This window comes from Stegostoma tigrinum, chromosome 31 (assembly GCF_030684315.1).
Source record: "Stegostoma tigrinum isolate sSteTig4 chromosome 31, sSteTig4.hap1, whole genome shotgun sequence".
In the NCBI taxonomy this organism is placed as follows: Eukaryota; Metazoa; Chordata; class Chondrichthyes; order Orectolobiformes; family Stegostomatidae; genus Stegostoma; species Stegostoma tigrinum.
In genome coordinates this window covers 1,788,748-1,811,835 of record NC_081384.1, presented here as the reverse complement: position 1 = coordinate 1,811,835, position 23,088 = coordinate 1,788,748, and the positions used below count along the sequence as shown (strand labels likewise).

General features: G+C 47.0%; 1 protein-coding gene across 2 annotated transcripts in view; it reads left to right on the top strand.

Annotated features, from left to right (window-relative positions):
• Positions 1 to 23,088, top strand: part of LOC125466135 (tensin-4-like) — a 37,702-nt gene that overhangs the window by 5,556 nt on the left and 9,058 nt on the right. The window contains exons 1-11 of one of the 2 annotated variants that reach the window (XM_048560319.2): positions 2,434 to 2,764; positions 3,199 to 3,919; positions 7,882 to 8,024; positions 8,399 to 8,519; positions 12,209 to 12,575; positions 13,553 to 14,046; positions 15,292 to 15,378; positions 17,383 to 17,511; positions 19,609 to 19,698; positions 20,235 to 20,312; positions 21,035 to 21,115. In XM_048560319.2, coding sequence (XP_048416276.2) covers positions 3,304 to 3,919; positions 7,882 to 8,024; positions 8,399 to 8,519; positions 12,209 to 12,575; positions 13,553 to 14,046; positions 15,292 to 15,378; positions 17,383 to 17,511; positions 19,609 to 19,698; positions 20,235 to 20,312; positions 21,035 to 21,115 — 2,206 coding nt within the window. In that variant the 5' untranslated portion in view covers positions 2,434 to 2,764; positions 3,199 to 3,303. Of the gene's footprint in view, positions 1 to 2,433; positions 2,765 to 3,198; positions 3,920 to 7,881; positions 8,025 to 8,398; positions 8,520 to 12,208; positions 12,576 to 13,552; positions 14,047 to 15,291; positions 15,379 to 17,382; positions 17,512 to 19,608; positions 19,699 to 20,234; positions 20,313 to 21,034; positions 21,116 to 23,088 lie in introns of those variants that run through there. The other variant, XM_048560318.2, reaches the window with a different exon arrangement.

Genomic DNA, 23,088 nt, shown 5'->3' with positions numbered 1-23,088 from the left:
CATCCTGTTCGACTGTGGGAGTATCACAGTTCCAGCCTGACCTTCCCAGTAGGTTGTTTAATACACTGTCAGACAGAGCTCTAAGAAATGCACTCAGCCCAGTGTGTTTTGTTCCCACCACAGGAGCTGTGCTGACCCAGTGAACCCCACCGTAGATGGGATCAGTTCATTCTGTGAACCAGAATTTCAACACAGGAAGACACCAGATTTGGGAGTGGTGTAACTGAGCTGTTTAAGATGAAGGATTTGATAGGGCTGATGAGCAAAGAACAGAACAGGCCCTTCAGCCCACTTTCTAAACCAAAAGGCTTTTGCCTCTGCGCTGTCCATATCTCTCTATTCCCTTCCTGTTCATGTACCTGTCAGATGCCTCAAATGTTGCTGTTGTACCTGTATCTGCATCGACAGTGCATTTCAATCTAGTTTACTACCCTCTGTGTCTAATAAAATCTTGTCCCTCACCACCTCCTACTTCTCCCTTTAAACTTTGTAATTGCCATTTGAATGCAACAAAAAAGGACTCCGATTGTCCGTTCTACCCACGCATTTCATAATTTTATAAACTTTGCTCAGGTTGCCCTCAGCCTCTGGCTTGCAAGTGAGAACAAACCAAGTTTTCCCAATCATTCCTCAGAGCTAATACCCTCCAAACCAGGCAACATTGTGAGAGAATCTGTTCCCTCTGGTTGATGGCGGGGGTTGTGGTGCGTGGGGAAGGGGTCAGCTAGCCCATTCTGGGGGGTGGGGGGGGGGGGTTCAGGAAGCCTTACCTCTATCAAAGATGCAACCTGGAACTTCTCTGCCCCAGAACGTTCCAAGGCTGGAGGCCAATTGGAAATGTTAGAAAGGAGATGGATGGGTTCCCACTGTGTAGGGGCTCAGAGTTATAGAATGGGAAAAGGTCAATTAAATGAAGAAACAGCTGGCCTGTGATCTAAAAGATGAAGATTCAAACAAGCTGAACAGCCTACACTGCCCTTTGTTCTGAAAACAGTTTCCCACTTGATGTAAAATCACATGCGTTCGAAGCAGCAAACCTGCTTCACCACTCATTAAGACCATAGCTGACCTCATTGTGGTTTCCACTTCACTTTTTTGCCTGTTCCCCATAACCCCCAACTCCACCATCAATCAGAAATCTGTCCAACTAGCAGTACGTTCCACAGACTGCTAGCTCTCAGAAGAAATAGGAAGACCAGCGATTATTTCTATACTGTCCCCCTAATTCTAGATAACCCCGTGGGGACTGTTTCACATCTGCCCTGTCAAACCCCCTCAGACTCTGACATCTGTCAGTAAAATCACACATCTCTCCTTTGGAACTGCAAAGAGTATAGATTCCAGCTGCTTAGTAATTCCTCCCCAATCTCCAGTTCCCTAAGAGCTTGAGGGACTAAGCCATTAGGCCATTTTCGGAAAGATGTGAGTGTATTGGACAGAGTGCGAAACTGATTTACTAGAATGGTTCCTGAAATGGGAAACTTCAGTGAGAAGACATTGAAGAGGTTGGAGCAGTTCTTCCTGAAGGCTGAGGAGATCTGATAACGGTTTTCAATATTGTGAATGGGCTGGATAGAGTAGATGGAGTCTCTCAGCATAGGAATAGACCCTTTGGCCCAACTCACCTGGGCTAAGCCACCATCCCAATCTGACCGAGTCCCATTTGCCAGCCTTTGCCCCACTTCCCTTTTAAACCCCTCCTGTTCATGTACCCATCCAGGTGCCACTTCCCCTGGCAGCACATCTGATACATGAACCACCTTCTGTATGAAACGGTTACCTCACAGGTCCTGAATAAGCCTTCCCCTTTCTCATCTTTAATTCACAAATCTGATTGGGACAAGCTGTTCCTGACTGCAAAAGGGAAAACAAACAAGGGGACAGATTTAAAGTGCTTTGGGATAGAAGCGAGGGTGGTGCAAGGAAAATCCTTGGTCAGCCTGTGAGCTGTTAGGGTCTGGACCGTGCTGCATGGAAATGTGGAGGAGGCGGGTTCGATTGAGGCATCCAGGAGAGGTATTGGGTGGTTGTGAATGAAATAGTGTTCAGTGTCATGGGAGAGAAAGCAGGAGATTGGTTCTGGGTAATGATGCTCATTTGAAGAGCCAGTACAGGAATGAGTCTGAATGGCCTCCTGCACCATCACTCTCCTGTGACTTGGGGCTTTTTTTTTTTTATATAAGTAAAAATCTTTGAATTATTCTGATTCGCAATAGTTCTGCGATTCCAAGTTAATGTTACCAGTACATAGCCACTCCTTGCTAGTCAGCACACTGAGAAATCTAACAATGATCTCATCCTCTGGCACTGTCCTGTCTCTCTGTGTGTGTGTGTGTGCGTGTGTGCGCGTGCGTGCTCATTGCCTGAGCCAGTGGTAGACTGCAAGTCAGCATTGTCTGTAATCCCTTCCCCACCCACTCCCTGGACACAGCATGTAGCTGAGCACCACAATCCACCTCCCACCACAAACCCCCCACCCCAACCCCGGGGAGTGGTCAGAGAGGATGTGGGTGTTCAGGAGGCATTGTGTTTACCTGGCATTCTGCCTTTCAAGCATTCCACGTAACGCACTGACAGGTCCCAGAAACACCTCCCCCACTTGTTTGCAACTTCCCCATCTGCTGGAAGAAGCTGAGTCCATTCAGCACATTGCTAACTCTGCTATTCAATTGGAAGTTGCTGTTATGCTCCTTATTCTTGCAGAGATGTGACTGACCATTCGGTTTGCTTTCCAGCTGACCAGAGAATTTCCATTTACTGTCAAGTATGTCTCAGTTGTTGCTCTCACTCACCTTGAGTCATCAGTTTGTGATTCAAGCCCCGCTCCAGGAGCTTTGCAGTTCTGTACAGGAGGCCTGTGACCTGCATCCCTGTAACCGCGCCCCCCTCCTCTTCCCCTACACCCCCTCCCTATCCCTGTAAACCCCCCCCCTTCCCCTACGCACCATCCCTATCTCTGTCGCCCCTCTACACCCCTCCGTATCCCTGTCACTCCCCCTTCCCCTACGCACTGTCCCTACCCTCCAGCCCCTATGCACCATCCCTATCTCTGTCACCCTCTCCCGCCCCCTGTAACCACCCCTTGTTGTTCCTACAAATGATTAAAACTCCTTTAAAAAGCTTATGTTTAACTTGTGTATTTTGGCTGTATTTATAATTGATTGCAAATTAATAATGGCATTTGGTTTTGTTTTTCAGGCCTGATCGATAAACATTCCCAATAGCCAGAAGGACCAACCCAAGAAGTGGTGACAGTTTGAGGACTGCTTCCAATCTCAGTCCAAGTGAGACCTGAAGGCACTGATGAAAGACAGAGGCTTCCTCTCTGACACCATGTCAAGACACACCATCCGCGTGAACAGGAGCCAGAGCCCGGCTCCATCTGCTCACGTGGAGACCGTTCTCCTGAGTGGGTCCTCTGTCTGTCACAGCCAGCCGAGAGCTGTCTACCCAGACCCAGAGCCTGTTTCCGGAGAATCCCATAGCCACTGCCAACCTGTGCGATGGGTTTGCCGGGAGATCTCCCCTCCGTACCCCAGCTGCTCAGAGCAGGTCAAGCCTGAGCCAGGGCTGGGCAGATCCCAGACCTTCACAGTCACCAGTCAGAAGCCTCCAATCCACGATGGATGTCGGCGAATCACTGCAGCTCGAGTAAAACCACACCCCGGTCGTCAGGAGGTGCTAAACCCCTCAGAACAGACCTGGAGAAACTCTGAAACGTCAAAATCAAACTGTGCTGGAAATGATCCATTATCTCCCACCTTAGACGCAACTATTGAAAATCTCAACAACCTGATTTTAGAGCTGGATCCCACCTTTCAGCCAATCAGCACCCATAACCAAGGAAATAGGTTCCTGAGCAGCAACAGCAGATCCCTGGATAGGGCCAATGAGGCCCCATTGGATGGACATCACCCAGGTAGCGATCTGTGGTTACCATGGTGAGCCATGGACATACAGTTCACACTGAGGCACACGATGTAGTCTCCCCTTGGTGATGGGGTTCACAAAACACCTACCCCTGGCTAGCTCTCTCAGCTGCTTCAGAATTTCCTGGTGCATTTTCCACATAGGATTGAGATCATGTTTAACCTCTGTCTGAACTCTGTGCTGGGGTTGGGGCTAGGGGTCCCTCATGGGCTAGGAGTTGTGCTCAAGTTAGGGGTTATGCTCCGATTAATAGCCATGGCCAAGTTAAGGTTCATGCTTAGGATAGGGGTCATGGCTGTTTTAGAGGATATGCTCAGGTGAAGGGTCATGCTCAGGGTAGGGGTAATGACCAGTTTAAGACCCATGCTTGAGTTAGGGCCGTGGCCCGGTTAAGGGTCATACTCAGGCTCTGGTTGTTTTGGAGTTGAATTCCTACACTGGGCCCAAGGACAGGGCAGTGTCAAGCAATACATGGACCAATAGAAGCCGTTTATCGAGATTTTGCAAAATGGGAGGAGGAATTGGGCTGGATGGCCCTTTGAATGGATCATCAGAATTTCCGTGGGCTGACTGATCTCCTTCAGTACAGTCCATACAAACGAGGAGCAAGATTAGGCCATTCTGCTCCAACATTCAATAAAACCCTATCTGATCTGATACCTCCATGTTTCTGCTTACCCCCAAAAAACCTTTCACCTCCTTCTTTAACAAGAATCTCTCTTTCTGCCTTAAATATTCAAAAACTCTGCTTCCACCATTTTTAAAGATGAGTTCCGAGGACTCATGACCCTTGAGAGAAGAATGTCCCTGTCTCTATTTTTTTAAATGAAAGATCTGATTTTTAAGCAGTGACCTGTCGTTCTAGACTCTCCCATAAGAGGCACCATGTTTTCCACATCTTCCCGGTCAAGACCCACTCGGGGATACTACACATTTCAATCAAGCTGCATCTTACTCTTCAGAACTCCAGTGCCTAACATTTCCTCAGTAGACAAACCACCCATTGCAGGGACGAGTCTGTGAAATGTTCCCAAACTGCCTTCCTTTAAAGATAGTGACCAATCCTCCTAGGTGCACAATTCCAGGTGTGTACTACTCGAGAATTCCACCAGGAGGAGGCGGTGATGGCGAGGTGCAATGCTGTGGGAGTGAATCAGAAACCCATTCCTGATTGATTGATTGAATTAAAACTGAAAGTTCTGGAAACACTCAGCACTGTGGAGTGAGTTGAGTTTTGAGTTGAATGTTACTCGGCTTCAGTCTCTGATTTTATTTTCAATTTTCTGAGTGTGCATTGCTTGGATGTACTGGGTCAGCACACACTGTGAAAATCAGAGACTGCACTTCTGTATGCAGTGTCTGGCTCAGGGTGGGAGGTGGTAGGAATGAACAGGCAAGAAATGTGGATCTTCCTAGAGCCTGGGTGACTGTGTACGATTGAGAGGGGAAGGTGGGAGATAGTGTCTGCAGTCACACATGGAGGGTGGCCGTGTTGTGAAGGGGGTGGCTGTATAGTCAGCATGATGAGTGGGAGGGGTGGGGACATTGCTGGAGACTATTCTAACCACACAATCTGGCTTGATGCAAGTGTGAATGTGCTCAGTAATAAACAGATTTGACTCTGAGTCCGTCACGTGTTACCGAATAATTTACTTTGTTTTGTAACGATTTCCTGTCCCTCCAAAGCAAAGATTGTCAGGGTGCAATCCATTGGAGACAATAGTGTTTGCTCTGACAATCTGCTCTTAATACCAGCTGATAAACACACGCCTCTCAATCTCTGAACTTAGAGCCATAGAGTCATACAGCACAGAAACAGACCCTTTGGTCCAAATAGTCCATGCTGACCATAATCCCAAACAAAACTACTCCCGCCTGCCTGCACTTGGCCCAGATCCCTCAACGAAACAAACCTACGCACAGGAACAGGCCCTTCGGCCCTCCAAGCCTGCGCCGATCAAGACCCTCTGTCTAACCTGTCATCTATTTTTCTAACAGTCTGTGTCCATTTGCTCCCTGCCCATCCATGTACCTGTCCAAATATATCTTAAAAGACGCTAACGTGTCTGCATCTACCACCTCCACTGGCAACACGTTCCAGGTGCCCACCACCCTCTGTGTAAAGAACTTTCCACACATATCTCCCTTAAACTTTCCTCCTCTCACTTTGAACTCATGACCCCTAGTAATTGAGTCCCCTACTCTGGGGGAAAAAGCTTCTTGCTATCCACCCTGTCTAAACCCTTCATGATTTTGTAGCCCTCAATCAGGTTCCCCCCTCAATCTCCGTCTTTCTCATGAAAATAATCCTAATCTATTCAACCTCTCTTCATAGCTAGCACCCTCCATACCAGGCAACATCCTGGTGAACCTCCTCTGCACCCTCTCCAAAGCATCCACATCCTTTTGGTAATGTGGCGACCAGAACTGTACACAGTACTCCAAATGTGGCTGAACCAAAGTTCTATACAACTGCAACATGACCTGCCAACTCTTGTACTCAATACCCCGCCCAATGAAGGAAAGCATGCCATATGCCTTCTTGACCACCCTATTGACCTGCGTTGTCACCTTCAGGGAACAATGGACCTGAACACCCAGATCTCTCTGTTCATCAATTTTCCCTAGGACTTTTCCATTTACTGTACAGTTCGTCCTTGAATTTGATCGTCCAAAATGCATCACCTCGCATTTTCCCGGATTGAACTCTATCTGCCCAACTCTCCAGTCTATGTGTATTCTGCTGTAATCTCTGACAGTCCCCTTCACTATCAGCTACTCCACCAATCTTAGTGTCATCAGCAAACTTGCTGATTAGACCACCTACACCTTCTTCCAGATCATTTACATATATCACAAACAACAGTGGTCCCAGCACAGATCCCTGTGGAACATCACTGGTTACAGGTCTCCAATTTGAGAAACCCCCTTCCACTACTACTCTCTGTCTCCTGTTGCCTAGCCAGTTTTTATCCATCTAGCTAGCACACCCTGGACCCCATGCAACGTCACTTTCTCCATCAGCCTGCCATGGGGAACCTTACCAAACGCCTTACTGAAGTCCATGTATATGACATCTACAGCCTTTCCCTCATCAATCAACTTTGTCACATTCTCAAAGAATTCTATTAAGTTGGTAAGACATGACCTTCCCTGTATAAAACCATGTTGCCTATATAACAGTCCCTGTCCGCGTGCTCACCTGGTTCCTGTCCGCGTCCTTACCCAAATGTCTTTTAAATGTTGTAACTGTAGCCACATCCATCACTTCCTCTGGGAATTCATTCCGCACATGGGCCACTCTGTGTGTTAGGAAAAAAGTTGCCCCTCTTATGAATCTTTCTCCTCTAACCTTCAAAGAAATGCCCCCTAGTCTTGAAATCTCCCACCTTAGGGAAAAGACACTTGCCAATCGGCTTATCTATACCCCTCATGATTTCATTAACCTCTAACAGGTTACCCCTCAACCTCCTTCAGTTCAGTGAAAAATGCCTCAGCCTCTCCTTATAACTGAAGCCCTCCGTTCCCGGCAACGTTCTGGTAAATCTCTGCTGAACCCTGTTCACCTTAATAATATCCTCCCTATAACAGAGTGACCAGAAGTGGACACAGCTCCAATCTCTCCCAATCCCTGTCAAAATCTCTCTCCCAGTTCTAATTTCAGTCCCAATACCGGTTCTATTCCTGTCCCATTTCCATTTCCAATCCAAATCCCGACTCTAACTCAATCCCATTCCAAAGCCTGTCCCTGTCCCCAGTTTAATGCCTGTACCTTTCCTTTTATTAATCCCAGTCTCTGTTTTTAATCTTCATCCCAATCCCAGTCCCACACCCACTTCCCATACACAATTCCATTTGCCAATTTTCAGACCCATTGCACAGGTTCTATTCCCCATCAGCTGATTTCCACTGGCTGGTGGCATTTAACTTTTTCCACTGTCTTTCCCCCAGGAATTCTGATTTATGACGAATGGGATTCGGGAAGAACAAGCAACTCTCAGCACAGCATTACGTCAATCAATGACGATCACCAATCCGATTCGCTGGGAATCCAAACCACTGATACCTCAACCAATCCTCAATACCATCAGCTGGTAGGAATCTACAGCAGCTTTCATACACTGTCTGTCAGCCTGTGTCTGTTAACCTCAAACCCGGCACGAGACTCTGACACTGCTGGGTCCCATCAATAAATGACAGATTTATTCTCTCAGATTGTCCACTTGGAAACCAATTCTCTGACAGTTCTGGGGGTTGACTAACACACATACAATGTCTGGTGCATGGGCTGTACTCACAGTAAGGACTGAGTAGGTTCAGTCATTGGACTGCTCTGTACTCTGTAGAACACTGCAGCACTCCCCCCGACTGACACTCTGTAACCTCTAGCTCAAACTCTCTGTTTTCAAACGCATGCTCACACTCTCAGTAACTCGAATTGTTACTAATTAATTTGTTCTCTCTGCAGCCCAACTCTTCTCGATACAACAGGCTCGATACTGGACATCCCTCTTCCACGCCTAGCTCCCTTCCTGCTACCCCAGGATTCTCCCGTTCTGCTGGTTCACCACATTGTAACTCCTCTCTTGGTAAGGATGTGGGTTTTGTAAATTTGGTCAGGAATTTTTAACAAGGTCCCGTCACCAGCCAATGCCCTGTTCAGCTGGGACCTATTAACACTGGCTACAGGCCCCCAGCAGAAAACTCAGACGCACATTCTGAGATCAAATTCCTGAAAAACACTAACAGAACTTTTTAAACTCTCTTATAAGATAAACCATCTGCTTTCCTCAGCAGGGACAGATAAACCGACAATTGCTTTATCTTCCTTACAATTACTGAAAGAGTTTTTCTTCAAGTGACACATTGAATCTGAAAAGCAAAAATGTCAAACTCACCCAAATGGACAAATAGACCTTGGTTCAATATCTGTTCCAACGGTGCGGCACTCCCTCAGCACTGACCCTCCGACAGTGCAGCACTCCCTCAACACTGACCGTCTGACAGTGCCCACTCCCTCAGCACTGACCCTCCAACAGTGCCCACTCCCTCAGCACTGACCCTCCGACAGTGCGCTGCTCCCTCAGCACTGACCATCCGACAGTGCGGCACTCCCTCAGTACTGACCGTCTGACAGTGTGGCAGTCCCTCAGCACTGACCATCCGACAGTGCGGCAGTCCCTCAGCACTGACCATCCGACAGTGCGGCACTCCCTCAGCACTGACCATCCGACAGTGCGGCACTCCCTCAGCACTGACCATCCGACAGTGCGGCACTCCCTCAGCACTGACCATCCGACAGTGCGGCACTCCCTCGACACTGACCTTCCGACAGTGCCCACTCCCTCAGCACTGACCCTCCGACACTGCGGCGCTCCCTTGACACTGACCCTCCGACGGTGCGGTGCTAGGTTCAGAAAAGAATTAATAATTGGCATGGATCAATTACTAAATGACTGCACCATGTTTGTTATGACTAGGGCAGTGCTCTGGAAATCAAACCCCACTATTCCTTGAGTTATGACACAATGTGAAAAGGTCTAATCAAGCTGTCTGACATCCCTGATTTAGCTGATCAACTTAGATTAAAGGAAAACATTCACCAGGTTTCTGAACTTAACTAGAAAATAACTGTTTCTTACAAGCACATTGTCTTTCATCAATGGCTATAAGGAAATGGGAATTGCTAACTTATAACTCTACGACTTAAACCCTGTCCCTTCTTAAAATGAGCTCCCTCTCCCAACCCTTCACAAATAGACTGTCACACAAAGACAGGTAAATTGGGTATTAATACTGAGAAAGGATAAAAAAAATCAGGGACCACCGTTCAGTAGCACTCATCCAGACCCCAGGACTTCATGTGTTGCTTTCTTTGTCTTCCTTTCCCTAATTCCTTTTAGTAATTTGTTGTTGACACCATGTCCTTTGCACACCAGTGCTCTCTTTCATTCGCTGGTTGGGAGAATGACATTTCCTTGTATTTAAAGATGTTTTAGGCCCCCCCCTTGAATGAGGGATTTGTACAGAGAGGTGAGTGGAAATCCCAAGAGCTGTCACTGGAGACTACCCAGTGTGTCTACCCGAGAGACAGAGAGAGACAAATTTTGATGCTTTTTTCATTACAGGCTGGTTTTCTTCTGCTGCACTGGCCCCACACAGGTCATTGGCTCCTGACCAGGTGACCATCACAACATTTGTTGTTGAGTGGTTTTCTTCAGTTCAGAACCGAGGGCTCTGACCTTCCGCTATCCTTGGTCCAGGAAAACACAATGTTCTCCTGTAAAACGTGGCATTTAAAGTTGCAGCCACCTCTTTGCACAGTCTCCTAGATTTTAAAGTAGTTTCTTCCTCCTTTTGTCAACAGACCAAAAACGTGGCTATTATATGTTGCAGAATCATTATAAATATCTGCAGCAGGGGAAACTGAGGGATCTTCTTATAAACTAACCACTTCCATTCAGGATTGGCGTTTTGTCTCTCACTCTCGATGAGTCAGCGATATCACTCAGTGAGGGCAACTTGAAAAGACTGACCTCATTCTACAGGTGCACTCGCTGCAGCAGGATGTTAGCTCCTCACCTACGTCTGCCCAGAGAAGCTGGTCCAGATCAATCTGAGCATGAATGAGTGCAGAATTGGCTCAGTCTGGCATTGTGCCCAGTCTTCTTACTGTCAGTGACTCCAGTACCGGGGAAATCTGCTCATCTCCAGTGACCAGCATGATCTCAACCCCAGAGAGATTACCAAATGCAGAATAAGTACTGTTGACACTTCTCTTGTTTTAACTACTGCTTAAAGACAAAATCTCTAGCTCTGTGTGTTTGAACAGGTTTAAGAGTTGCCTCACCCACTTGGATCATAAATCTCATTCTGAACATTCCCTAATCCCCAGAACCAGTGTGTTCCTGCCCTGGGATTCTGGCATGGAGTACTGAGGCTCAGGAAACAGCCTCGAGCTGCACTCTGCCAGAGGCTGGGGCTGCTGTCAAATGAGGGCAAAAACCAAAGGGAAAGGGAAGAGTCTCAAGAATATTTGAAGCAGAAAGCAGCTGCAAACTTTGAAAAAATTTCTCCAAATCCAGCAAGACGTGTGTGAGGAACTGGGAAGAATTTAACCAGGAACTCCCCAGGGCTGCGCAACAGACAGGGTTAATGTGGCAATGATGAGGAAGATTTGAAGGGTTCAAGGGGCTGGACAGTGGAGAAGGAATTCTGATGGTTATTGTGGGATGTTTGTACATGTTGGGGGAATTTTGACTTTGGTCAAAATGATAAAAGATAATTTACAGACTTCGACAACCCTCCTTCGTGGTCTTCCCTGCTGTTTGTTTTAAATCACTCGGGGAATGTGGCCATCACTGGCTGAGCCCAGCATTTATTGCCTTGTTTGTAGGTGCCCCCTTGAGGAGGTGGTGATGAGCTGCCTTCTTGAACCGCTACAGTCTGTGTGCTGTTGTTAGGGAGGGAGTTCCAGGATTTTGATATGTTTCCAAGTCGGGATGGTGAGGTTTTGGAGGGATACCTGGTGTTCCCATGTACCTGCTGCCCTTGTCCTTCTGGATGGAAGTGGTTGTGGGTTTGGAAGGTGCTGCCTGAGGATCTTTAGGTGAATTTCTGCAGTGCACCTTGTAGATGGTACACACTGCTGCCACTGAGCATCGATGGTGGAGGAAGTGGGATGTTATGGATGTGATAGCAATCAAGCGGCTGCATTGTCCTGGATGGTGTCGAGCTTGTTGAGTGTTGTTGGGGCTGCCCCCATCCAAGGAAAGTGGGGAGTATTCCACCCCACACCTGACCTGTGCCTTTCCTGATTTACAATTTTGGATAATGGAGTGTAAAGTTTTTGACAGAAAAGTCAGTGAAATGACTCAGTTTGAGTCTCAGTTCAAGATGAATTTCTAGCCAGTGTAACGGTGATATGAAATTCTCTGTGCTTTCGGAAGATTTGATCACTCCGTCTGCTGGTTCAGGTACATGGGATTGTGTCAAACTCTGCACCAACATCATGTGAACGGACAGCATGTGCCCTGGCCATTCCCTGAACGTTTCTGTCCCCAGTCCTGGGGGAATCTACTGCCTGCCAGCCAGAAGTTAAATACAGAAAAGAAGAGTTAGGGTGAAAAATGCACATAGACAGAGAGATGGTCAAACTAGCAGCTTCAATGGGCATGACAGGATTCTCCTGTCACTGGTTCTGAGAAATATATCGAATGATTATGAACAAAGATCAAAACAAATTGTTTCAAAAGGCTTCACTTCCTTTTTTCTCCAGGTTCCCAAAGTGTGAACACCTTTCCTGGTCAAACTGGACTGTCGTCACTGGGACCTGCACTGAGTTCAAAGCAGCAACAGGGGACAGCATGCTCTGCTCCAGTCTCCATATCCCCACACCAGGGCTCTCATCCTATCCCTGTGCCAGCTTCAAGCAGTTACGCTGCTCCCAGTGCCATCTTCATGCCAAATGCAGCTGAACAATATGGTACCTCACCTGCACACAAAAGCACCCAGAGAGGAGCAGCGACATCCTATCTGTCAACCTCAGCAGGTTCAGAAATCATACTCAACGCTGACCATACGAGTCACACAGACAGTGCTATCTCCTTGCTGTCAACCTCACCAGCCTGGGACACACTGGGAAGGTACAGTCTCTGCAATTGTTAACAATGTGCAGTTTGAATGGGAATTCAGCTCGGTTTGATTAACTCTCAAATCAATGAATGGAATTAGGATTGATATTTTCCTTATTAGCTCTGATCCTGCTATGTGTCAGCTGTGGCTCAGAGTCTAGTTATGCCTTTACTCTGCAATTGGTGTGGGATTGGGTTTCAGTCCAGAGGCTTAAACACATGATACAGGCTCACTGCCAGACCAACTCTGAGGGAGCGCCGCGCCATCGGAGGGTCAGCGCTGAGGGAGCGCCGCGCCGTCGGAGGGTCAGCGCTGAGGGAGCGCCGCACTGTCGGGTCAGCGCTGAGGGAGCGCCACGCCGTCGGAGGATCATCCCTTTGGATGACATATTAAACTGAAACCCAGTATTGTCATCTCTGATGATTGTTAATGTTTCCTGTTATGATCTCCCACAAAAACAATAAATAGATTCTTCAGGTTTGTGGGGAGTGTTTCTGTTAAATATCATGTAACCGATGGGGTGGTACAGTGGCTCAGCGGTTAGCACTGCTGCCTGACAGTGCCAGGGACCTGGGTTTAGTTCCACCCTCAGGCAACTCTCTGCATGGAGTTTGCATGCTCTCCCTGTGTCTGCGTGGGTTTGCTCCGGGTTCCTGCCACAGTCCAAAGATGTGCAGGTGAGGTGGATTGGCCGCACTAAATTGCCTAGAGTGTTCAGGGATATGTAGCTTATTGGGGATGGGTCTTGGTGGGATACCCCATGGGTCAGTGTGGACTTGTTGGGCTGAAGGGCCTGTTTCCCACACTGTAGGATTCTGTGATTCCTCACCATCTGGTCATTTTCAAATTGGTGTTGTTGGGATTTTATTGTGTGTGTAATCGCTGCTGTTCTCTCTGGGGACTCTTTAACAAGTTGTTATGTGTAACATGTTGGATGGTACTGAACCTGTGAAGGTGTTATTACAAAGGCAAATGTTCTTTCCCTTAGCTCCCAGTCTCTGCTGAGTGATGATGGAGAGGCAGGACGGATTTATAGATCTACTGGAAGCACATATGGATCATCTGGATCGTTTGTAAACCTGTCTAGCCCTTACACTGCTTCACCCGGCTCATACAAGAGCTCTGTCAGTGACCAGCAGCTTCACCAGGCTCCTGGGCATCCTGTAGACTATCGGACTGTGCCACGCTCCCGGGGGAAAGGTGACCACACGAGTCAACAAGCAGCCCCTGGCAGTGCCCTGGGTAAGCCAGCAGTGTCCCAGGTTAAAGAGCATGCCAGTAGCTGCCCACCATCTGCTGCCAGTTCCTGGACAGACATCCCCATCCTCTTGGTGAATGGGAGCACACAGTACTTGGAGCAAAACGCTCACAAGTTGAAGAATGACAGACACCAGTCCGGCTCTGCAAGTACACCGAGTCTGCCCCTCAATACTTGTTCCAACCTTCGGTTCGCAAAGGCTTCCAGTACCCCCTCCCTTAAAGGTAAGCCAATCTCAGTTCCACCCGTTTCTTGCCTCTTACTGGCCTCCACTTATTCAAACATCCTCAAATTTAATGCTTCTGAAATCCTTGAGTGGCAATCTCCCCTCATTCTAGATCCTATTCGGAATTCTGATCCTCTCTCTGATCTCCTGTGGATCAACCTCCCAATCCCTTCACCTTCCTACAACCCTTTATCTCCTCAAAAAATCTCCTTAAAACCTCTGTCTTTTCAATCCTCTGCATTACCTCCCCAACATTGCCCTTTTTACTTCTTCACTTGTATTTATTCCTTTAAGGAAAGGATAAACAGGGGCTGTGAGGGAAACATGTGAAACCCCAACAAGGTTGGACAGACTAGAGGCAGGGAGGAGGTTTCCCCTGGTTTGTGGGACCCCAGAAGCTGGGCACACCATCTCAGGATATGGGGTAGGATTGAGATGAGGGAAGATTTCTTTCTCAGAGGCTGGTGAACCTGTGGAATTCTCTACCGCAGAAGGCTTCAGAGGCAAATTCACTGAATATATTCATGAGAGAGATAGCTATATTTCTACAATTTTAAAGGCATCGAGGGCTATAGAGAGAAAGCAGAAATATCAAATTGGGGTAGAGGATCTGCCACAAGGGGGAGGGGGGGTGCGTGGGTCAGGCTCAAAGGGCTGAATGGTCTACTCCTGCTCCTTGTTTTTATGTTAAGAAGCAATTTGGGAAGTTTTACTGTGTGACAATCTCTCTGAACGCATCCTCCATGCAGTCGGTGACTTTGCTGTTAGTGCTGTTCAAGTGATCCTGGCGATGAACAAAATATCCTCAGGCAACCACTTCCTTCAAGAAGGACAAGGGCAGCAGATCCATGGGAACACTGCCCCCTGCAAGTTCATCTCCAAGCCACTCGCCATTCCTGATTTGGAAATATATCACCGTTCCTTCACTGTCAGTGGGTCACAATCCTGGAATTCCCTCCCTCAGGGCAGTGTGGGTCAACCCTACAGCATAGGAACTGCAGCGGCTCAAGAAGCCAGCTCACCCCCATCTCAAAGGCAACAAGGGACAGGCAATAAATGCTGTCCAGGCAGCGACGTCCACACCCTAGAAATGACCTTTTTAAAAAGTTGAGGACAGTGATGGCGATAATATGAGTGTTGTTTCCATTTGACTTGTTCACGATGTTGATGGAAACCTGTGTAGTTTCTCAAATTTATTTTTAACCTTGTCTTCTCAAATGTTCTTGTTATTCCTCTCCTCCAGATCTACTGTGTGAGATACAGCCTACAGTTAAATTTGTACAAGATACATCCAAGTTTTGGTACAAACCGAATATCAGCCGGGATCAAGGTAAGGTCACACTGCAATTATTGTGACAATTCACCCAGATTCAGTCCCATTCTGAGCCACATCAGACACATGTTGAAGTTCCCTAGATAGCTCAGCGTAATGCGGGATGCACCTCCTGAGCTATAGTTACTCTGCACTGCCATCATTGAGGCTGCCAATTCCTGCGCTGCGTCCCTGAGGATGTGTACTGCCCAAGCAGTACTATTCACAACTCCTCAGATACCAAAGCAGCCTGTGTCCAAGCGCATAAAAACCTGGGCATCATTATCCTGCATTTTCCTGACTCCTGAAAGTGTATTTACCATCTGCAAGGCACAAGTCAGGAGTGTGATGGAATACTCCCCACTTGCCTGGATTGGGGCAGCTCCAACAACACTCAAGGAGCTCAACACCATCCAGGACACAGCAGCTGCTTGATTGGCACCACATCCACAAACATCCCACTCCCCCACCCACTGACGCTCAGTGGCAGCAGTGTGTACCATCTACAAGATGCACTCAGAAATCCACCAAAGATCCTCAGGCAGCACCTTCCAAATCTTTGACCACTTCCATCCAGAAGGACAAGGGACAGCAGATATATGGGAACACCACCCCCTACAATTTCCCCTCTAAGCCACGCACCATCCTGACTTGGAAATATATCGCCGTTCCTTCATTGTCACTGGGTCAAAATCCTGGAATTCCCTCCCTAAGGGCATCGTGGGCCAACCTGCAGCAGATGGACTGCAGCGGTTCAAGAAGGCAGCTCACCCCCATTTTCTCAAAGGGGCAACTAGGGACGGACAATAAATGCTGACAAGCCAGAAATGTGCACATCCCGTGAATGAGTAAAAACATGCTGTGATTCAGCACAGCTCCAGATTTCACTTATAAATTTCTTTTCAGTAAATTCCGTCTCATTGGAGGGGTTACTGCGAGTTTCATGTCGCAGTCCCTGGAATGGTGCACAGGATGAGGGACAGTGGGCAGGAGAGGTTGTATTCACTGGGGTTTCAAAGGGCTTCCAGGCAAGTTGATTGAAACATAGAAGATCCAGAAGGGTTTCGGCCAGGGGATGTGGAGACACTGTTTCATCTTGTTGGTGATTCTAGAAAGGGGGTCACTGTTTAAAAATTAGGTGTTGCCCAGTTAAGACCAAGATTTGGAGAATTTATTTCTCCCAGAGAATTGAGTCTTTGCCTTTGAGGAAGAGAATTCCAACGGGAGTTGAGTCTCTGAATGTTTTAAGGTAGACATTTGACTTCTGTTAAGCGAAGAAGAGTGAAAGGTTTCCGTCCAATCAGATCAGCCATGATCTTACTGAAAAGTGGAATAGGCTCCAGGGCCTCTCCCTGCTCCAAAGTCTGATCTTTATGTCTGTGTTAATTTGTGTTTGTTGCTAAGTGAAAAATGAAAGCAGATTGCCAAATGTCTCTAGGTGGAAAATGTACTCGTACAGGGTGATGCCTTCCATAGTTGGATTGCCTTTCAGTATTTGTTACCCTCAATATCCCAGCACTTATCAACACAATCAGGAGACAACTAGTTAGTAGGATATAGGGAATCTTTACGTCACAAATAGTGTCATCGCTTCAAAAGCACTTCATTGGCGACAAGGCATTATGGCAAGTCCTGCAGCTGGGCAAGTCGCAATATAAATGCAAATTTTTTTTTTCATGGATTGAGGGTATCGCTGGCCAGGCAGCATTTATTGTCCATCCCTAATTGCCCAGAGGGCAGTTCAGAGCGAACCACATTGCTGTGGGCCTGGAGTCACATGTAGGCCAGACCAGGTAAGAGTGGTAGCTTCCTTCCCGAAAGGGCATTGGTGAACCAGATGGGTTTTCCAACAGTTGGGAGTTTGTTTAATTTATTTTATCAACCTATTTTTCCAATCAACCTGCTCCGGGATGTTATTACATACCTCAGCAGCAGCTAGCACGTATACCTGGCCTCCTGGTCCAGCGGTAGTGACACTACAGGGGGAAGTTTGCTTATTGTTTGTTGGTTGATTTGTTGCAGCGGTGAAAATGTTGAAAGACAAGGAGCCGGGTGCATTTGTTATTCGAGAAAGCTCCACGTACGTTGGTTCATTTGGATTGGCCATGAAAGTGTCTGCAGGAGATCTCAGAAACTCAGAGGAAACGCCAGGTCTGTACTCTGTTAGATATCTGTACACAAGTGTACATCATCTACTATTGCAGGGAACATTGAAATTATATACAGATTATAAAGCGAGATTGCACGTTGTAACAGTGAGGGGCTGTGTTATATAAAGCTATATTGCACATTGTAACAGTGAGGGGGGGTGTTATATAAAGCGATATTGCACATTGTGACAGCGAGGGGCTGTGTTATATAAAGCGATATTGCACATTGTAACAGTGAGGGGCTGTGTTATATAAAGCGATATTGCACATTGTGACAGCGAGGGGCTGTGTTATATAAAGCTATATTGCACATTGTAACAGTGAGGGGCTGTGTTATATAAAGCTATATTGCACTTTGTAACAGTGAGGGGCCGTGTTATATAAAGCTATATTGCACATTGTAACAGTGAGGGGCTGTGTTATATAAACCTATATTGCACATTGTAACAGTGAGGGGCTGTGTTATATAAAGCGATATTGCACATTGTAACAGTGAGGGGCTGTGTTATATAAAGCTATATTGCACATTGTAACAGTGAGGGGGGGTGTTATATAAAGCTATATTGCACATTGTAACAGTGAGGGGCTGTGTTATATAAAGCTATATTGCACATTGTAACAGTGAGGGGGGGTGTTATATAAAGCTATATTGCACATTGTAACAGTGAGGGGCTGTGTTATATAAAGCTATATTGCACATTGTAACAGTGAGGGGCTGTGTTATATAAAGCGATATTGCACATTGTAACAGTGAGGGGCTGTGTTATATAAAGCGATATTGCACATTGTGACAGTGAGGGGCTGTGTTATATAAAGCGATATTGCACATTGTGACAGCGAGGGGCTGTGTTATATAAAGCGATATTGCACATTGTAACAGTGAGGGGCTGTGTTATATAAAGCGATATTGCACATTGTGACAGCGAGGGGCTGTGTTATATAAAGCTATATTGCACATTGTAACAGTGAGGGGCTGTGTTATATAAAGCTATATTGCACATTGTAACAGTGAGGGGCCGTGTTATATAAAGCTATATTGCACATTGTAACAGTGAGGGGCTGTGTTATATAAACCTATATTGCACATTGTAACAGTGAGGGGCTGTGTTATATAAAGCGATATTGCACATTGTAACAGTGAGGGGCTGTGTTATATAAAACTATAATGCACATTGTAACAGTGAGGGGGGGTGTTGTATATTGCGAGTAATACCAGTGGATTATGTAAGAAACAGAATTGAATTGTGTGCTTTATGTGGGACAAAGTGGGTTTGTGTTCTTGATTGGAATCTTGCTGATTCATAACAAAGCAGCTCTTGTTTTCCAAGAGTAACTATCAGGAACATGCTATAAAACTCCTCTACTGTTTTAAATTTATGCTGCTTCAACAAGGGAGTTTCTAAAACAACAGAGTGGCTTGGGAGGCAGTTTAGGTGTTTCTGTGATCTCCAAAATGAAATGTCACAGTCTGCTGGAGAATAAACAGAGGTGAGCTAGCTGCAGTCCCAGCTGAGATCTGACTTACTAACGGCAGGTATATCGGGGTGTCCTGAGCTGATCAAGACAAATGGATCCAAAATGGGGCATAAGTGTCAAACACCTTGGTCCAAAAGATGGCTGAGTGTAGAACCAGAACTTGTCGTGTCCTGTTTTAATTGGGTTTGATGTTTGGTGTGAAAGTGAAGTTGTGTGGTGTATGAGCTGTGTGTGTGTCAGTGAGAAAGAGCTACCGATATTCGGAGGTAGATTTCTCAGCTGCACTTGATGCGGATGAGATTACCAGTCTTGGGGCAACAGATCACACGTTGTTGAGGATGTTCCAGCTGCTCCTGTCTACAGAGGTCAATTTTAACAACAGCTTTGTGACCTTTCAGATTGTGTGAGTTGTAATATGAGAGAGGTGGGCTGTGAGATGGCCACTACAGCCTTGGAGTATGGTCAGTAATCTTAAAGAAGGAACACAGCCAGGCAGACAGATACAGAGAAATACGCTGGCAGCTGTCAGAATGAGGATGAGAGCTCCATTGTTAGGTTATAAATGTAGTAAAATGATATCCCCAATTCCGCTCTAATTCCCTTGTTTCCCTTTTGTAAACAGATTCTCCCTCTGATTTGGTCCGGCATTTTCTGATTGAATTCTCCCGAAAAGGAGTGTGTTTGAAAGGATGTCCCCAAGAGCCATATTTTGGTAAGAAACATCCCAGAGCTTCTTTGTTCTGTGTGTTTCACTGTTTTTCTTTTCCAAAAATAACCTTTATTCATGAAAAACTGTATATAGTTATGTGTGGTCACAAATGCCATTGTACAATAGCGTGTCAAGGAAACAAACACTAAGGGTTTGACACCATCCAAAAATCTCTCTTACACATTCACTACGATGTTTAAGGTTCGTGCGAAGACTTGTCGCTCAGGGTGTGGGTGAGGCTGTTGGTTTGCTCTCTGGGCTGACTGGTTTCCTGTAGCAGAGGCCGCACTGATAATATTGCCTCGCATGGTGACAAAGCGCCTGAACTGTAGCCAGCCAGCTTGGTGAGCAAGTCAGCCACCTCACAAAACTATATCAGCACAGAGCCTGGGCCTCAGTCTCTCAGCCCTGGACCCACAGTCGGTACACCTGCCTGCCACCTCTAACCATTACACTGAGGGGTAACTGTCAGCAGACTATCTGCTTGTTGTGAATTGGTCAGTCTTTTCTGCTTTAACAGTGATCTGTTTATCTAACAGGGAGCCTGTCAGCTCTTGTCTACCAACACTGCATCACTGCCATGAGCTTACCTTGTAAACTACGCCTGCCAGACAGAGGTGAGACACCAAAACCTGCCAGGAAAAGTGACCAGACCAGGAGAGGGGTCTCAGTGGCCAAGGTCAGGGATAAGGGTCAGGATGAGTTCCATGTCAGAGAGCGGTTTCAGATTCTTAGCCTGGGTCACATCCGGGGTTATAAGGTCAGTTTAGGAGTCAGATGAGGGGTTGGGGTCAGGTCAGAGGTCAAGAGGAGGTGGCGTCAGTGCTCCTGTGCTAAGAGCTGGGTCAAAGCAGTTGGTGACATGTGGATAACATGAAGCAAGAGTCAAGGGTCTGGACAATGTGCTCAAACACCGGACCATGTGGGTCCCGTCTCACACCAGCAGCTGGGTACACGGACCACCCTCTGGGACTATTCATAAAGAAATCCATGGGACACTAACAGACCTCGGTACCCAGCCACATTGACCTCTTATTGAGGCTACCAAGATTAAACCTGCCCCAGGCTGCAAGTAGAACCCAAGGCCCAGTCTACATGTGTGCACTGATTATACACCTGAGTGGTCAGTCCTGGTCTCCCACCCGGGGTTGGTGAGGTGCAGAGAGGGCAGGGGTTGTTTGGCCTGGGCTATGTGCGCGGTGTGGTGTTGGGCGGGGGGGGCCACTGTGGCTACACGATGGAGGAAAGAAACAAGCAGGAGGTAGGACAGAGAGAAAAGATTAGGACAGCAAGTGGTTTCTCTGCTCCGTCCTCCTTGAACTGTTTGTTTCTCTCGCAGACTGTTTGAACGACAAGAGTGAAGCAGGTAGTCCAGACTCAACCGACAGCTCCATGTCTCCCCCGAGAAAGCAGAGTGCAGGTCAGTGCCTCTTGGTGGGGTATCAGTGAGGAGATTGGGTACAGAGTGACCCCACACCCCCTCTCTATCTGGGTCAGTATCAGAGTAACGGACAGAGTCAGTCTCCGATGTAATGAAGGTGCCTTGTGAATAATCAGGAAAAAATAAAATATATGATTCAGATCAAATCAGCTCCTTGTTAGAAACAAAGTGTGAAGTTGGATGAACACAGCAGGCCAAGCAGCATCTCAGGAGCACAAAAGCTGATGTTTCGGGCCTACCCTGCTTGGCCTGCTGTGTTCATCCAGCTGTTATCTTGGATTCTCCAGCATCTGCAGTTCCCATTATCTCTGAACCCTTGTTAGAAACAGATGGGATTTAACATGAGAAAAGGAATGTGACTGCTGTCCAAGGTAATGGTTCTGGAAAGGTTAATGTTGAAGTTGCCTTAGCTCCACCCAATCATGTGAGGTCCTAGTGTTTGGGTGGAGACAGGGATTTTATACTGGCCTTTGTAGGGAACTGAGGGATTCTGTCTGGCTCTAGAGAGTCCTCAAGGTTCCACGTGGTAGACTAATGAGAATCCTAGGGGTTCAGGTACATAATTGTTTGAAATTTGCATGGTGGGTAGACAGGGTGGTTGAGAAGGTGTTTAGCGAGCTTGCCTTCATTGCTGACATCTTTAAATATAAGAGTTGGGATGTCATGTTGAGTTTGTACAGGATGTTGGTGAGGCCTCTTCTGGAGTTCTGGTCGCCCTGCTACGGGAAGGATGTTATTAAACAGGAGAGTGTTGAGAAAAGGTTTACTGGGAAGTTGCTGGGAGTGGGGGGTTTGAGGTATAAAGAGGCTGGATAGGCTGGAACTGTATTTCCTGGAGTGTAGGAGGTTGAGGGGTGATCTTATAAAATTTGATAAAATCATGAGGGACATAGATAAGATAAATAACAAAGGCCTTTTCCCCAGGGTGGGGGAGTCCAAAACCCGGGGGCGTACTTTCAAAGTGAGAGGAGAAAGATTCAAAAAGGACACGAGGGACAGTTTTTTTTGCAGAGTGTGATTAGTGTGTAGGATGAGCTGCCAGAGGAAGTGGTGGATTCGGTACAGGAACACAGTTTAAATGACACTCGTGTAAGTACATGAATTCAAAAGGTTTGGAGGGATAGGGGCCAGGAGCAGGCAGCTGGGACTCGTTTAGTTTGGGAACATGATAGCATGTGGACTGGTTGGACCGAAGGGTCTGTTTCCATGTCATATGACTCTATAACTCTCTGAATGTTGTCGTTGCAATAAACCATCTTCTACCTGAGAGCAATGCCTCTCCTGTTTAGACACAGCCATCTACTACTGACAGGTTCTAGAGGCCATGCAGAATAAAGGAGGCTGATGGCCGCGAACAACATCAAATAGCATTTCACAGACTCTCGGTTTCAAAACTGAGTTCCGCAACTTCACAGCTTGCCCACAATTATCCAATTTCCTCACTCTTCCCCCACCATCCCTCAGCTGGGTCTTGTTAGCTTTGCTGTCAGGAGAGTTGACGCATTTTGTCCTCTGCACAATTCCATCCATTTTACATCCCAACCTCCCCTTTTACCCTCATTTATGTTTTGATCTGGGCACCATCCCAGTCCTCCCAAACCCCCGCCCCCATCAACAGCATCAGAATCACCATTTTCCAGCCCCTTTCACTCCTGAAGAAGGATCATACTGGACCTGAAATGTTGGCTCTCTGTTTGTCTCTCCACAGTTGCTGCCAACCCTGCTGAGTCTCCAGCAATTTCTGTTTTGGTTTCAGATTTTCAGCATCCACAGCATTTAACTTCTATTTAACAACCCTTATTTCGGAGCACAGACTGCAGAGATGGTAGACACCAGGGCACGCCAGCAAGGGGTACTGGGGCAACTAAAGTGTTGCCAGTGATGGTGTGGTTTGAAGATCCTAAAGTTCTTAAACTTGATTAAAATATTCGGGCAGCCATTAGCAGCCTTTT